Source organism: Grammomys surdaster, unplaced genomic scaffold (assembly GCF_004785775.1).
Source record: "Grammomys surdaster isolate TR1022 unplaced genomic scaffold, NIH_TR_1.0 125769, whole genome shotgun sequence".
Lineage (NCBI taxonomy): Eukaryota > Metazoa > Chordata > Mammalia > Rodentia > Muridae > Grammomys > Grammomys surdaster.
This window is the reverse complement of record NW_021620600.1, coordinates 2,156,770-2,174,409: the sequence shown is the minus strand read 5'-3', so window position 1 is coordinate 2,174,409 and position 17,640 is coordinate 2,156,770. Positions and strand designations below refer to the sequence as shown.

The 17,640-nt window shown below is 42.8% G+C and overlaps 1 protein-coding gene across 2 annotated transcripts in view; it reads left to right on the top strand.

Annotated features, from left to right (window-relative positions):
* Tph1 (tryptophan hydroxylase 1) overlaps window positions 1-17,640 on the top strand; it is a 21,422-nt gene extending 3,782 nt beyond the window's left edge. Inside the window, exons 3-12 of one of the 2 annotated variants that reach the window (XM_028788931.1) lie at window positions 1,049-1,232; window positions 2,680-2,780; window positions 6,102-6,169; window positions 6,308-6,504; window positions 9,491-9,626; window positions 10,337-10,463; window positions 12,158-12,253; window positions 13,085-13,218; window positions 14,976-15,126; window positions 17,237-17,640. In XM_028788931.1, the coding sequence (XP_028644764.1) occupies window positions 1,049-1,232; window positions 2,680-2,780; window positions 6,102-6,169; window positions 6,308-6,504; window positions 9,491-9,626; window positions 10,337-10,463; window positions 12,158-12,253; window positions 13,085-13,218; window positions 14,976-15,126; window positions 17,237-17,311 (1,269 nt within the window). In that variant the 3' untranslated portion in view covers window positions 17,312-17,640. Of the gene's footprint in view, window positions 1-1,048; window positions 1,233-2,679; window positions 2,781-6,101; window positions 6,170-6,307; window positions 6,505-9,490; window positions 9,627-10,336; window positions 10,464-12,157; window positions 12,254-13,084; window positions 13,219-14,975; window positions 15,442-17,236 lie in introns of those variants that run through there. The other variant, XM_028788932.1, reaches the window with a different exon arrangement.

Below are 17,640 nucleotides of genomic sequence, written 5' to 3'. Positions count from 1 at the left end.
ACATACACTACACTACATACAGTACACTACACTACAGTACATACACTACATACACTACATACACTACACTAAATACACTACATACACTACATACACTACATACACTACAGTACATACACTACATACACTACATACACTACAGTACATACACTACACTACATACACTACACTACACTACACTATATACACTACATACACTACATACACTACACTACGCTTACTATTACTATTGCCATACAAAGAGTTAAAACTCGGGCTTCGAGCATGCTGGCCAAGGATTCTGTCATGTATGTCCTCAGGTCTCTGTTTACTTTTTATTTTGAGAGAAAGTCTCACTATGTTTTCCAGGCTGCCATCAAACTCATGATCCTCCTGCCTCTGCCTCCCAAGTAGCTAGGGTTTCAGGCCTATCCCAGAAAGCCTGGCTTGTATTATTATTTTTTATGTAGTGATCACCTTTGGACCTTTGGAAGTACATACCTGTACTTCTTCTTCCAACCCCTTCTATTTTCTTTATTGTTAGAATTTTATGTGGTACGTGGTTTAAAAACTTGACACGTTCTGTAAACTTATAAAGAAAACATCAGCCTTCTCCTCTGCCTCTCTTTATTCTATTTTTTAAAAGTTTATTTTGTATAGGCAGGGCCTTGCTCTGTAGTTTAGACTGGCCTGGAACTTCCATAGCCTCCTGAGTGCTGTGATTGCAGGTATAAGCCATCATGCCCAGCCCAGCATTTGGTGCTTAGATTTGGACTGTAACCAGCCCTGATCGTAACCAGCCACGACTGTAACCATCTCTGACTAACGGTGTCATTGTCACTTTACTGTTTTCTGAAGGGAATGATGAGTTTTTATTTTTGATTTAATCTTACGTATTCCGGGAGGGAATTGTTTTGCCATTAGCAGCACTAAAAACACATTCTTCTTCCTTTTGAGCTAATTCTGACATACGTTGAATTGTCTTTTGAGTTACAGTGAAAGTATTCTTCTCAAAGATTATTAGCATCCAAGGCAGGCCCATGTAGTTTTCACCCTCTACTTTACACAGGAGAATCACGTGAACCTGTTACATATTGAGTCCCGGAAATCAAAGCAAAGAAATTCAGAATTTGAGATTTTTGTTGACTGCGACATCAACCGAGAACAGCTGAATGACATCTTTCCCCTGCTGAAGTCCCACACCACTATCCTCTCCGTGGACTCGCCTGATCAGCTCACTGTGAAGGAAGATGGTACGTTTCAGACAGCAAAGCCCCACCTCAAAGAGTAAGCACCCAATGTGTGTCCAGCCTCCTATTCATTTTGAGGATAAGAGGATAAAAAGAAGCCTCTGTCTTTTCAAAGTCCTCATTGTGTGCTAGTGAAGGGGAAACAGAATGGAGCTGACCACAATTCTGAGGAAAAACTATGAGGCAGCCTCTGATGCAGGGCAGGGTGAAAGAAGCTTTGAACATTGAGAAGGGTGGGTCAAAGGTCAATGATCTCTCATACTTCCTAAAGGACTTCTTGATTCTGCAACCCTCATCTTATTGTACCCCAGTTCTTTCCCGAACTCTTCATAGATCTCCTAGGGCTTGGTGTCTAACAGATATTAGAGCGATATTTGAATTTTGGGGGTATTTGTGTTTGACATTAGTGATCTGAAACCTATTATAGCTCATTCCCACCAAAAAACAATGGCTCTCCTGACACAAAGCCTTCCAAGGTTCAGATACTCAGATCAAAAAGACTGAGGCCGAGTGAGGTCTCCATTATTGAAAAAAAAAAAAACCCACATTGTAATTTAGTCAAGACAAAAGACAAATGGATTCATTTAGTAACTTTATACTCTTTGAAGTATCTTCAAGTACATCACAATACTTAATGCGTGGCCAGGGCTGCTGTTCATCTGCCATGCCTTCTTGTCATTGTCAAACTGTGGACTCACCTCCTCTTCTGCGTGGCAGGGAGCAGCTTCCTTGAGTGAGACTCTGAGTGCTCCTCTTGAAACAGAACGAACAGGGCAGGAAAGCTGAGTTCTACCCACTCTCTTCCACTGGTAATGGTTACGTGGGGCAAATGCCTCAGCCTCAGCAGACTGCTTCCCTCACCGACACAGTGAAGAGTTTCCCAGACTGCGAGGTGGCTCCTTTGATTTTTAATGTACACCAACTCATGTGATCACACACACACAGGTGGCTTATGACCTCTGGCCTCTATATTCATCTGTATTCATATGCACGTGCACACACATACGCACATGCACACACATTTACTGAACCCAAACAATAAATGTTCTAAAGAAAATCTAAAAACTAGATATTGAGATATGATCCTGTGCCTCAAGACAAACACAGATATTAGAATTCCTTCCCGGGCTTGCACACTGGTGTCTAGAATTGCATTAGCCTGGTCTGCCTTCATGGAATAACCAGGCAAGCGTCACAAGACATTCAAATGCTTGGCTTGTTACTTCACTATAATACTCCTCAGCACTTGGGAAATCAACCTTAAGGTTTGAAAAAAAAAGCCAATGATTTTAATTAAAATATGACTTCTAGGAACAGAGTGAGCGTTTAAACCATGTTTGTTTTCTTCAGTACACAAATCTCATCTCATCTAACTGCTCTTGCTTCTGGATTTCGCTTTGGTTAAGGCAGTCTCCTTAACCCTCAGTGGCCTGGGGATTTTGTTTTACAGTTATGGACACTGTCCCTTGGTTTCCAAAGAAGATTTCTGACCTGGACTTCTGCGCCAACAGAGTGCTGTTGTACGGATCCGAACTCGACGCGGACCACCCTGTAAATATATTTAAAAAGTCACCCAGTACAAATAATTTAGGTCAAACTAAAAATTAATGGCAGTTTTAAAACTTTAAAAATATTGGAGCTTTTGAAAAAGATGTATTAACTTTAATTTTATGTGTATGGATGTTTTCCCCTGCATATATATGTGTGTATATACGCACCTCAAGTGTCCCTGGAAGCCAGAGGAGGGGACTGAATCCTCTGGAATTGGAGTTATGGATTGTTGTGAGATATCATTTGGTGCTGGGAACTAAACCCTAGATTCTCAAGAGCAGCCAGTGCTCCTTAGTGAGGAGCCATCTCCCTGTCATCTAGGGGCAACGATTTTTCAGACATCTCAATAGCTTATATTAATTATACAAAGTACTGAGTTTCATTATGATAGTTTCATACATATGTAAGATGTTTTTGACTATACTCACTGTGATTGCCCTGTCTCGTTCCTTCCCCCAAGTAGCAAGGGCAAATTGGTGGTGAGAAAATGCTTTTCCAAACTAAACAGAACTGAGGTTTCAGACATCAGGAGCAGCCCTACCTACTGGTATGACTGAGTCAGCAGACAAGAAGGTATCTAGCTTCACTAGCACGGAGATCTGCCCTGTTCCTGGCATTCCCGTTATTAAGATATCCCCAGAGCTGTGCAGCTGAGTGTGTCTGTAGTCAGTTTCTGCTAAAATGAGCTTGAGTCTTTGAAACGACAATAAAGTTGGGTTGGAAAAACCCCAACCACCATGCTACCCAGTTTGATTGACTGAGTAGCTAGTTGATGATCGGGGAAGTTGTTTCCTTGGAGAAATTTACAGTAGAGCTGTGAGCTCAGGAGTTGGAATCCAGAGCATTGCACTCATGTTTGAAGCTCTGGGTTCTTGGGAGGGAAGGAGAGGGCAGAATGCAATTATGGAGGCTTGCAGGTCCAGCCTTTGCTTTAAGGCCTCTTGCTTTCTAAGCTGGATGAATGTGGCCATATACCACTTTAGATAGCCTCCAGTGGACCCATCTGTTTACCAGCTAATCTTACCAAGTAACTATTCCAACGAAATAGGGTGCTCACCCCAAAGGAGCTTGCAGCCTAGTTGAGAACTAGCATGGATTAGCATATTGCAAGATAAAATGGACAAAGGGTGCCAGATGACATTAGCACATTGACCATACACCCAAGAGAGCAAATGCTTCTGACTGGAGCCATCAGAGAAAGGTGACACTTCAAGAGTATTCCAAAGGATTTCTGTAAGTGAGAGATGGAAAGAAGGGACAGTCTAGCGTGGGCAAAGGTTCTGAGGCAAGGAAACTGGGGCCGGTTAATAGAGAGGTGAAATGCTGGCCTTACAGACATCTACTGCCACGGATGCTCACCTCCTTCCCACTTTTAATGTTTGCTTTTTATTTATTCTAATTACCTCATCTCTCAGCTGCTTCCTGTGCCTCCAGCCTTGCCTCTTTCAAACTCTCTAAGCTGTTACAATGATCTGATGACCTCCTCTTGTAGACATTGCCGGTGGTTTTCCACATAGCACTGTTATTCATGGTAGTAAGAAAATAGACACAGGGCAGTGTCCATCAACTGAGGAGAAGACAAAGAACGGTAGGCAGAGCCGGGCAATGGAATATTACTGAACACAAAAAGGCACAGCAGATGAATGTGCAGGTTTATGTACATAATTCCAGAATTTGACAAAATCTGAGGCAAGAGGATTACCACTAGTTTGAGGTCAGTCTGGGATATGTAGTAAGACCATGTGTCACAAAACAAATGAAATGGGCATGAAATACCATGCCACAACATGGGTGACCCTTGAACAGAGCCAGCCTCAAAGGACCTCATGTTGTATAATTTCATTCATGTGAAGTATCTGGAAAAGGGGAATTCACTGAGACGGAGGCTAGATCACTGGATTGCAGGGGTTGGGGTTGGGGGCAGGGTGGGGGAGAGTGAGGAAGGGATAGATAGTAGATAGAATGGAATGTTTCTTTTTGAGATGACTCAATTTTTCTGAAATCAGATGGTACAGTCTATGACCTTACTTCCCTGAACACACTCATCTTGTCTGAGATTAGAAGATAAGGATGGTCTCTGGGCATAATGACAGACCTATTGTCTCAGCTGGGTGCAAGTCTGAGGTGGGAGGATTACAAGTTTCAAAGGCTAGCCTTTGGCAACATGGCAAGATGTCTCAAAATCAAAAGCAAACAAAGCTGTGATTGCGGTTGTTAATTTCTATGAATGGCTATTTCATGGCATATGGGCTGTATCTTGGCATAGTGGTTAGTCCAAAGGAGAGCAACATGATCCCAGGCCCAGTCAGCTCCTCGTGGCCCTCAGTCTGCAGGCCTGGACTATCGGTAGTCTTCAGCATAATCCATGCATCGTGCAAGCACCGGAAGCATGTGACTTGTATCCTGAACCTGTTTTCTTTCCTGTGCGCTTTTGTGACCCTTCGGTCCTCCATCAGCTCTCGCCACACAGCAGACCCCACTTGGGGATCTTAGTCCAGTGAAGGCACTCTTTTAAATATTAATTTCCATTTTAGTATGATTGGCATTCCATTCTGTTTACTATCTTCATTTACTATTGACTGTTGTTTGCTGGGTCTCAAGTGTTCTAGGCAGACACTCTGTTGCCTGGTGACACACAGTCTCACCGTTTTATTACTAATTTCTACCATAGGTAACATAACTGAAGACACAGTCAAGTGATTAAAGAGAAATAAGATAAAAGTGATGTACTTAATTAGGATGGTCCCTTTTTGTCACTGTCGGGCCTTTGCATATAAAGTATCATTTTACTTTGTAGCCACTAGATGATAGACCTGTCATGTGACTGCTGACTTCAAAACAAAAGTGGTCACATATCTCTAAGCAATCCTTGCTTGTACTAACAACTATCTATTTCTTTAATATCTCTGGTCAGAACAACGAAGTGTTTCTTTAAAAAAAAAAAAAAAGAGCTGGGCAGTGGTGGAGAATGCCTTTAATCCCAGCACTTGGGAGGCAGAGGCAGGTGGATTTCTGAGTGAGTTCCAGGACAGCCATGGCTACACAGAGAAATCCTGTCTCAAAAAAACAAAACAAGAAAAAAAAAGATATATTTATTTTATGTAGATGAGTATACTGTAGCTTCAGATACACCAGAAGAGGGCATCGGATCCCATTACAGATGGTTGTGAACCATGGTTGTTGGGAATTGAACTCAGGTCCTCTGGAAGAGCAGTCAGTGCTCTTAACCTCTGAGCCATCTCTCCAGCCCCAATGAAGTATTTCTAAAGTGTCATCTTCAAGTACTTTTAGTTTCAATATTTGATTAATTTCAATTTTCAGGGCTTCAAAGACAATGTCTATCGTAGAAGACGAAAGTATTTTGCAGAGTTGGCTATGAACTACAAACAGTAAGTATGTTACAAGCCAACACTTTGAACTTTGAGATAACAAAAAGAGCAAAATAAATGGAGTAAGCTATGTTTATTTGGTAGGTAGACTATAACTATCTAACTACAGTGCAGAATTCCCCATCTCCATCTCCTCAGTGGGGACCCCATTCCCAGGATTGAATTCACAGAAGAAGAGATTAAGACCTGGGGAACCATCTTCCGAGAGCTAAACAAACTCTACCCGACCCATGCCTGCAGAGAGTACCTCAGAAACCTTCCTTTGCTCTCAAAATACTGTGGTTATCGGGAAGACAACATCCCACAACTGGAAGATGTCTCCAACTTTTTAAAAGGTAATACACCCATGCAGCTGTGTGTGTGGGGGGTCTGTTGACCTGTTCCGACCGGGAGAGTGTTGTTTGTGGAGGAATGAAGTCTAGTTATGTGGAAGGTCCAGAAGCTCCTAAACTCAGCTTGGATCCAAGACTGGGCACCACGTTGGAAAAAAGGAATCCAAGTACCTTAGAGTGCTGGTTCTCAACCTTCCCAGTGCTGCAACCCTTTGATATAGGACCTCATGTGGTGGTCCCTAACCATGGAATTATTTCTGTTGCTACTTCAGAACTGTAATTTGTGCTACTGTTATAAATTGCAATGTAAATACTCGTGTTTTCCAATGGTCTTAGCAACACCTGTGAAAGGGTCCTTCCATCCCCTGTGGAAGGGGTCGTGACCCACAGGTTGAGAAGCACTGACTTAGAGCACAAAGGGAACAGATTGCAAGGAAATTTGGAAATGCATCACACAGTTAACTCTGAAGGACACTTTGGGCGTTAACTTGGAGATATAGGGGATGTTTCCTAAATGCTTAAACATTGGACAAACTGGAACTATATGGCTCTTTTTTTTTTTTAAAGATTTATTTATTATGTACCCAGTGTTCTGCCTGCATGCCAGAAGAGGGCATCAGACTTCATTATAGATGGTTGTGAGCCACCATGTGGTTGCTGGGAATTGAACCTAGGACCTCTGGGAGAACAGTTAGTGCTATCAACCTGTGATCCATCTCTCCAGCCTTACTATATGGTTGTTAAATAAAGATGGAGACCTTAATAGAACACCCATGCGAGACCAGGCTTGTAAAATGGTTAGATCCTATCAGGGAGGGTTTCTGGACTAAGTCTCTGCCTTGAAGGCAGGATGTAGTTGAGGAGACAAGTCTCTAGCTGATGTAGAAAGTCAAATGATCATGAATCTCCAGACTCTGTGGTGCTTAATTAAGAAAAATCGCTGTCTCCTTTTGTCTCAGCAAATCAGAGACCTTGGTGGGAAGGGCTGCTGTACAGTGCTGGCTCTCGGCACAGGGTGTCAGGGATGCTTGGTGAGACTTCTGTCCCTGACCTGCACCCCCCAGCTATGCTTTTGGCTCATATTGCTAATCTTTTGTTCCTGGCTGAAAGTGTTGTCTGAGTTTCTTACATGACTGTTAACAAACTGCTTCCCATTTATTTATTCAACCCTTTACTTCTTATTTAAGAAACTGTACCTAAAAACCTAAAGGGACTAATCAGGAAAACATGGTATTGTCTCATGAGGGTAGAAATCCTGTTAAAAACTAAGCTTTTAAAACATGGGATATCATCGGCGCAGCTGGCCCCACTGGACTCACACAGCACGCAGCACGCAGCACGCAGCACACAGCACGCTGAGGATGTCACAGGTGTTGTTCAGTCACTATCGCAGGAAACATTTTGCTGTGGATATAAAACTGAAAGCTTGTCTCTTGGGGTCTGGAGATGAGCTGGCCACAGAGCCATTCTGCTGTATCAAAAATGAGTGTCAAAGAGAGAAATCAAAATTTTCAACGAGAGAAACCAAAACCAAGAGTACAGTTCACATCAAGTGTCAGATGAGGATATGAACACTGTCAGACATGATGGCCACTGGATACATGTGGCCTTTTACATTGTAAACAATTAACGGGTATTAGGGCCTTGGCCACACTAGCACATGTGAAATGCTCACTGGTGACAGATGGCTGTTGCTCCATCCCATCAAGAAATGTGGGAGACTGTTGCATAGCGTTCTGCCCACCAGTGAGGGGACAGGCTTACCAGCAACTGCATGGAGCTGGACCGTCAGTGTTGGGACGTATAGTGTGAGGTACCAGACAGAGTACGCTGTGAACTCTTGAGCTAATGAAACCCGGTAGCCCCCTTTCCAGTACACAGAAGGCAGTCTTGGCATTTGGTGGAGGAGAACCATCCAGGTCAGGTGAAACTTATAAAAAGAAGTATAGACGATAACAATGCTTAAAAATAACACAGATTAAATGGCTGTCATAAAAATACTTTAAAATTAATTTATCATAATTTACCATACCAAAAAAATTGAAGTACCATGCAAGGTTAAAGTTTCCATTGTTGTTTTATACTGATAAGCCACGTGTCCAAAGCCATCACCCGTCACCACCCCTTTCTTCTCCCCAACAGTCCCTCTTCTGCTTTCATGTCACACGCATTCCATTACGCTCCCTACCTGCTGTCCCCTCCTCCCCTAAGATCCCTTCTGCCCTGCCCACCACGCACACAGGGATTTGAACCTAGGTTCTGCATGTCAGAGGAAGCATTCGGTATTTGTCTTTCTGAGCCCGGCTTACTCCTCTTACTACAATGACCCCCAGTTCCATCCGTGTTCCTGCAAATGTTATGATGTCGTTTTTCTTTATGATGGGATGCAGTCTCACTGTGTATATGAACTGCTTGTCTCTACCCGTTCTCTGCTGGTGGACGTCTCGGCTGACTTTGTCCCCTGGCTACTGTGAAGAGTGTAGCAATAAGCATGGACGCACAGTGTCTTCGTGGTGTGTCGACTCAGTACCTGTGGGGAATATGCCCAGGAGTTGTCCGCCTCGAGTTCTATTTTCAGTTTTTTTTTTTCTTTTCGAGAAACTTCCATAATGGCTGCCCCAGTTTACATTTCCATTGTCGGTGTGTAAGAGTTAAAATGTTCTCCGTGTTTGAAGGAGGGTGCCAAGGGTAATCTAAGCCCTCCTGAATTTGTATTCTACCTTTATCATCTCCAGTGGTTCTTGAGAACATTATCCAGTATTTTATAGCTGTTAGAATAACGAGAAGAGTCCTTTTGTAAGCACAAATGGGAGATACAGTGTGTAAAAGGTTCTGACCCTGGGATGTGCTTCATGATGCTTAGCTTCCTGTCCCACCTATATGCTACACTTTAATTTTCACATCCCTTGAAAGTGCTACCTAGGGCCGCTGGCCAGTGTCAGCAGTCTGTTTGAGGGGAAAGTTTTCTGTTTTCTCCTTTGCTTTGCAGAACGCACAGGGTTTTCCATCCGTCCTGTGGCTGGTTACCTCTCACCGAGAGATTTCCTGTCAGGGTTAGCCTTTCGAGTCTTTCACTGCACTCAGTATGTGAGACACAGTTCAGACCCCCTCTATACTCCGGAGCCGTAAGTACTCATGCTATTCATTCATCAGATGGTATTTATAATAATGGTACCCATTCACAGGGCATCTTGTAAGTATTCAATAAAGCAGCATACGTCAAGGCTTTAGAACACAGACTGGCATTAAAGTGTATTCTATAACATACACAGCCAGTTATTATTATTATTGTTATTATTATTGTGTCGTTATTAATTTGGCAACTTATTAGATGTCAGATGCAGTTCTGTACTAAAGGGACGTAAAAATCAAATAAAAAGTATTGTCTTCATAAAGTGTGTATTTGGGGGGCACATACAGATGGTGAACAAGTAAATGTAGTATGTAGCATGTCAGATGATGGCATGTGCCATGGGAGGAAATAATACTAGGAAAGGATACAGGCATGGATATGGGAAAGTCTGGGGAAGTGTGGCCAGAGAGGACCTTGCTAAGGAAACATGGGAGTAGAGACTTGATTTGGGTGGAGGACTTAGGGTAGCAGTGGATGTGTGTTATGAGGACAAGATTTGGAATCAAACACATTTCTTTATTTGGTTAATATCCTTTGTGATCGATTACTCCTGAAAAGCTAGAGTAAAAATAAGGTTGGCTTTGGCTTGGGTTTGACATGTGTGCCAATCAACATAGTGTTAGAGACTGTCTCTGTTGCAACAGTTGTTTATGTGTGTGTGTGTCAATTGTCACAGTGTGATACACTGTGTCTCTGTTGCAGAGACACCTGCCATGAACTCTTAGGCCACGTTCCTCTCTTGGCTGAACCCAGTTTTGCTCAATTCTCCCAAGAAATTGGCCTGGCTTCCCTTGGAGCTTCAGAGGAGACTGTTCAAAAACTGGCAACGGTATACATCTGGAAATAGCTGTATAGTTCAGTGTTCTCCACTGGGTGTGGTTAGGAGTATTTGGGTATTTCGAAGTCCATGCTCAAGGCAACCATTAGAAAAGTTGCTTTTGCTTTAAAATGTATATGAATTTAAATAATGTTAAAAGAAGATATACAAATTTAAGGTTTCTCAAAAAGAAACAGATTTAAAACAAGACAGAGAATCACAAGTTTGCTTTAACATACTAGTTTTTAGACCAAAAAAAAAATGAGTGGTGTCTTATCAGTCAGGGAAAGAAGGGCCTTTTGGGATGGGGCTCAAGACATATGAGAAGGGGCTTGGCACTGCTGGGAACAGCTGAGGGTGGGGGAGGGTGTGGAATAGGTTAACTGGTTCTGAAGCTGTGGTTTAGGGATGCTAGGGGTTCCTGAGACCTTTTGTGGATTCCTTTGGGACAAAATTATTCACAAGTAAAAGATATAAAATGTATTTTTAATGTGATAGACAGGCTCACATGCCACATTGAGTCTGAACTTTATGCGATTGCCATGTGCCGAGTGAGGTAGTTTAAAGAATATCCACATTTCTTTGAAAAGCAGATTCAAATGCCCAGCCCATTTCTAGCTACATAACTGTGCAAACTGAGCTTTCTTCATATCCTCAAGCCTAAACAACATACTGCAAAAGATTAAATACAGAAACAGATATGGTAATCCATCTGCCATCTCATCAGACATTAAATAATGTCTGGCCAGACACGGACAAGATGTGAACACGGACAAGATGTTGGCTCAGCTGATTCAGTCACTCCACACTGTGAGTCCATAAGATGATGGCTGTAAAAATATTAAAACCAGGGCCAGCGAGGTAGCTCAGTGGCACCAAGCATGGTGAGCTGAGTTTTACCCCATAGCTGAAGGAAAGAACCACCCACAAGGTATCCTCTGGCCTCCTGCAGGCATGTGCACACAGACAAATGAAAGTAAAAGAAATTAGATTAAAGTTAAGAAGTGACAGTGGAAAGATGGCTCTATAGTTGAGAACATTCTTCCTGCTCTTACAGAAGACCTGGGTTCCGTTTCCCAGCACCCAGACAGCTCACAACCCAGACAGCTCACAACCCAGACAGCTCACAATCCAGACAGCTCACAACCCAGACAGCTCACAACCCAGACAGCTCACAACCCAGACAGCTCACACCCTCCTGTAACTCCAGCTCCAGGGAATCCCATGCCCTCTCTGGCATTTGTGGGTGCCCACATACATACACACATATAAATAAGAACGATAAAAAAACAAATTAAAAGGATGACTAAGAGTTATAAAACAATGCTACTCCTGTTATTGTTTTGTAGAATGCACTTTCATTAAGTGTTACTTATGTTACATACAATGGGTTTACCCTATTTAAAGTTGATTTTTAAGCACCTAAGTAGTTTCTTTGTGTTAACTTTAATATGATCAGTATAGCTAGGGTTGCACATACACACAGAGAGATTGCTGGACTCCTTGGTAATTTTTAACTGTATCTGATAGTCTTTACATGAAGTTTACAGAGTCCTGATGCACAGCAGGGCCAGACTGTAAAAGCACTTGGGATCCAGGCTGGAAATCTTGGGCTTGATTCTGGATGTACTTTTTGACTAAGAGCTGGGATTTGCTTTAGACTGAGATGCTCAGGATGTGAACATGATGCTGACATTGTTTTGCAGTGCTACTTTTTCACTGTGGAGTTTGGGCTGTGCAAACAAGATGGACAGCTGAGAGTCTTTGGTGCCGGCTTGCTTTCTTCCATCAGTGAGCTCAAAGTAAGAGTCATGGACATTGCACATAACTGTGTCCACTAACGTGATCAACATGGCTAGAGGCAGAGCTTGCTTCTGGCCAAGCATTTAATATGGGAAATATTTTAGGTGGCGGTAAACATAATTTGAGAACATTTTTCTCTCCTCTCTCAAATTTCTAGAAAAAAAAAACGCGTCTTTTAAATGGACAGTGTTTTTAAAGCTTTAGACAAATTTTTGGGATACGAGCAGTAGGTTCTGTACGAAGTAGGGAAGTGATATCTATCTATCATCTATCTATCTATCTATCTATCTATCTATCATCTATCTATCTATCTATCATCTATCTATCTATCTACTCATCTATCTATCTACTCATCTATCTATCTATCTATCTATCTATCTATCTATCTATCTATCTATCTATCTATCTAATCTATCCATCCACTTAAAGTGTGGTCGAGCAATCCAGATTAAGGATGCTGTCCAAGGTACTGTTTTGTGCTGAAAGAGGCTGCTCTCTGGTGGAGGGTATGAGTCAAGGGTAAAGGTGACTAGCAGATGTAAACAGTAGGTGACGAAATGCATAAGTAAATAGCGGAATAAATAAAGATCCTTGGGTGCCTCCTATGTGATAAAGAGGTTAAAAAAAACCTCACAGAGATGGTCTTGGGTCATTTGTGGGAGACAACAAACTTGTTTTGTTGGGCTAGACTGGATGACATAGAGACGCAGGAGGTCAGTCTGAGGGTGCATCTGGGCCCTTGTATAACTCAGATCAGAGGTGTGCCAGCCGCTGCAGTCTTGTGTTCTGTGAAGACAGGCAGTATTTGACTGTCATTCTTTGTCCCTTAGCATGCACTTTCTGGACATGCCAAAGTTAAGCCTTTTGATCCCAAGGTTGCCTGCAAACAGGAATGTCTCATCACAAGCTTCCAGGATGTCTACTTTGTATCTGAGAACTTTGAAGATGCAAAGGAGAAGATGAGGTAAAATCTATGTCCCTCAAGCTTCCATTGGCTGCAAAAGTAATGTCCAAAGGTACAATAATGACGTACGAGTGAGTCAGTAATTGGGAGCCTGCCAGGAGCGTTCTACCTGGGACATGTCTGTTGTTTAGAGTAGGTTGAATATCATAGATTCAGTAGTCACATGTGGAAATGGAATACATTGAGAGATTAGCTCCTCCCCATTTCTTCCCAGCAGAGTTTGTAGCCCAGCAGGAAAAAAAGAAACTAGACAAGATACTGTAATATGAAAAATGGCAAGAATGGAGACAGAAAGGAAACACTGTCTTGCCTCCACTGATCTCCTCTCCAGCTGGAGAATCATGGAAATCTTAGAGGCAAGTGAGACAGGTAGGAAGACTAGCTAGAATTTAGACATGTTAGGTTTTAGGCTGAAACAGCATGGAAAAGACAAAGAGATAGAAAGGCATGGGGATATTTCAATGCATTCAGAGCTTCTGACTCATCACTAAGCATGTAGTCAAGAGGGAAGAATTGGAGTACAGACACTTTTTAGGAGATTCTTGTGAACTCCAGGTGAAAGTAAAATCTGGACTAAGATGGAGGTCACAGGGAGGAAGTCACTGTGGAAGCAGGATCCAGAAAACGACATGTGATAAAGGTTGTCTTGAAGCCACACTGTGAGGACAGGGGCAGACGACAAGGGTTGAAGATGATGCTTATCTTCCAGGGGCTTGATATGCACAGAACAAAATAACAATAGCAGCTGGGGTTTCTCTAGCACAGATGGCATCCTTGTGCAAAGCTGTAGTGGTCCCTGCTGGGGAGACCAGATGGATGGGAACCTGGATTCCCGTCCCCAAGCATGTACATTTGTTCTTGGCTGCGCCGTTATCCTTGGGGGTCCTGAACACATAAGAGGTTCAAATGTTGGCTTGATAAAGGAGACAGATTTTAAACCCTGAGGGAAGGGAGAATTCAAGTCATTTGAGAGGACTCTAGAAAGATTCTAAATAGAAAAAGCATACAAGTATGGGAGGGTAGGACCCTTCCCACTCTCCTCTTTCTGCTCCCTCTTTTGCTATGTAAAGCCTAGCAGAGGAGTCTGTTACTATGTGGTTCAGTATTGCCAGTATCTACTGACAGATAAAGTTACTGAGCTTGACGCCCTTAGTGAAGCCAAGAGGTCAAGAGATGGGTTGTAGATCACTTCCATGGCATGAGACATGGGATTAATGCCCAGTATGGGAGGATGGAGAGGAAGGAAATGAAGAGGGAGAGGGAGAGAGAGGGGGAGGGGAGATGCATTTCATTCATGCTCTCCCACTGAGGCTACAGTGGGAAAGGCGATTGGGACCTCTGCTGTCATGACAGAGAAAGCAGGTGTGTGTGTGTGCACATACACATGTGCGAATGTGTGTACGTGTGTGTCTGTGACTATGTGTGTGACTGTGTCTATGTCTGTGTGTGACTCTGTGGGTGTGTCTGTCAGTGTGGGTGTGTCTGTGTGTGACTGTATGTGTCTCTGTGTGTGTGTTTGTCTGTGTGTGACTGTGTGTGTCTGTGTGTTTATGTATGACTGTGTGTGTGTCTTTGTGTGTAACTGTGTGTGATTGTGTGTGTGTCTATTTGTGTGTGTGTCTGTGTGTGTCTGTCTTTGTGTCTCTGTGTTTCTGTGCATGTCTGTGTCTCTGTGTGACCAGGTCTTTTGTCCTTTATTTACTTTTGACACCCACTGTCACAGACATTAACATTCCCTTACTTGTTGTCTTAAATAGAGAATTTGCCAAGACCGTGAAGCGCCCGTTTGGAGTGAAGTACAATCCGTACTCACAGAGCATCCAGGTTCTGAGAGACACCAAGAGCATAGCTATCGCCATGAATGAGTTGCGATATGACCTTGATGTCGTCAGCGATGCCCTTGCTAAGGTCAGCAGGTGGCCCAGTGTGTGATGGTTTCTGGTGCAAATCCAGAAAGCCTTTGAACATCAGTCCAGAGCCAGGGCCAGTTCTTGCTTCCCTTAAAGACCTGCTTGGGGAGGGACAGCAGCTCCCAAGTTAGCAATGTCTCTCACCTCTCTCTGTAGCCACTCACTCATTGTCTCTGAAAGTGCATACCAGGCACTGCTGGCCTTCTTCTGTTTTGTCTTCTGGCATCTGCTTAGGGAGCTATGACTCACTTGCCACATGATCCACAGGAGCGCATTTAAAATATTTTATTCATTAAAGTATAATTGAATCATTCTCCCCTTTCCCTTTCTTCCCTCCAACCCTTCCCTCTTAAATTCATGGCCTTCCTACTGAATGCCCATTTTTGATGGGCGAGTTGTCTGACACCAGCCAGAGCTGGACTCAGTGTGACGTCATTTTCCCCATCCTTCATTAGTGGATGGCTACTCTGGACACCACAATGAGTGTATTTGTATCTGTTCCCTATCACTGACTTCATGACAGCCCAGGCATAGTCACACACTAGACTTCAAGGAGACTAGCTGAAACAGAAGTGCACATGGCTTTGCTCTAGAGCACGGCTAGTAAAGAGCAGGCTGGCTTCAAGTGCAGTGTCAGACAGGGACATAGAAAGCACCAAGACTCAGCCAGGCATGAGAATGCCTACGATTCCAGTGCTCTCTGGCACTTTATTTCAGGGTATCACACTAGGACATAATGAGAAGATGTGGGAGCACAGAGGGTAGGAAACGGGGATGGGAATGGAGGAGGGTCAAGGAGAGCAGTTTGTATCTGAGACTGTACTTATGTGAGGGCTGTGAGGATTGGAACACATGTGGTGTCAGCCGGGTGGCATTGGCATAAGCAGTTGTATAAACTTTTCATTACTGTAACAAAGTGTCAGGGACAATCAGCTTATAAAGAGGAAAAGGTTTATTCTGGATGCTTTGATCCATTACAAGTTGTTCCTGTGGTTTAAGCCAGTGGTGAAACAAGGCATGATGGGGGAATGTAGTAGAGCAAACTTCGTAAAGCTATAAACTTCTTTAAGGATGGAAACAGAAAGAGTGAAGGATTTAGAGAAGGAAGAAGGCAGAGAGGGTAAGAGGGAGGAGGACACACACGGACACACACACACACACACACACACACACACACACACACAAACAAAGGGGGTGACGAGAGTCAGAGACAGAGACAGAAAGATCCTACAGTGCAGTTTAAGAGTTCAATACCAGGGTAAGAGACAGAGCTCAGCAGTTAAGAGTACTGTTCTTCCAGAGGACCCTGGTTTGATTCCCAGCATCTACACTGGCTCACAACCATCTGTAACTCTAGTTCCAGAGGATCCAATGTTTTCACACCTCCATGAATAACAGGCAGGCATCCAAGTGGTGCCCAGATATACATGCAGCAAAACATCCATACACATATGATAAAAATTAAGACTCTACCTCTGTTTTCCACATTAATAGTAAAATTGTATACCATTAAATAGGCTTCATTTCAAGCCCATTAGATATATTTTTACACTAGATTTTAAAAGACACCTTTTAAGAATTCAGAGGAAACTATTGAAAGCTGTATTTTATCCCATGCTCTACAAGGAAGCAGATCGAGGGGTTGTAATTCAGTCATCTCAGATCTTTGTAAACATACTCACTTTAACAGCTATTGAGCATGCATACGCCAGTAAGTAGATATGTTCTGAAATCACGCATGCATACGCCAGTAAGTAGATATGTTCTGAAATCACTTGAAGTACGGACCAGCTAGTTTATAGTCTGTTTGATTACCAGGGAAAGCCCTATAAAGAAATCCTACAAAGAGCAGACAGAGAGCATGATCAGCTATTTCTGGTTATTTCCATAAGACTCTGGTGATGCTGAAGAATCAATTATTGGCTTTTTAAATGGTTGTGCTCCGACTAAAGCACTTTAAAATAAACAGGAAAGCTACAACTGTACCATTGTAACTTTAGGATACTAGAAACAATAAGCGATGGGCGTGATTTGGCAAATCAGTGTTCCAAGAGCCTCAGAATTTTCAAACCACCCTAAGAATCTTTTAATAATTATTCAAACACCAGGACAGACTCAAACCAAAAGCACGGCTTGTGATTCTTTCCCAGAGAGCCATTCCTCGACAGCAGCAGCATGCTTGACTTTTTGAAGAAAACACAAATGCTAATCGTCAGAGTGCCTACGTTCCTTAATCTCATGCTTTGGCATTTGGAATTACATAAGTAGCAAGATACAGCAAAATGCACAGAATTATTGCTCATTTTTAAGTTGGCTTCCAAACCAGAGAAAGAAAGAAGCCAGGACTTCTCAAAAGCACTAAATAACAGAGACTGTATGTTAATTTCCAGGAAGTGGATAAAGATAACTGTGGTCCATTTCACTCTTGTCTTCATGTTACTGTGCCATATACACTTATAATTTAAAAGTTTGCTGGTCCACTGGGTAATAAACTCAAAGTTCATGATCTTAA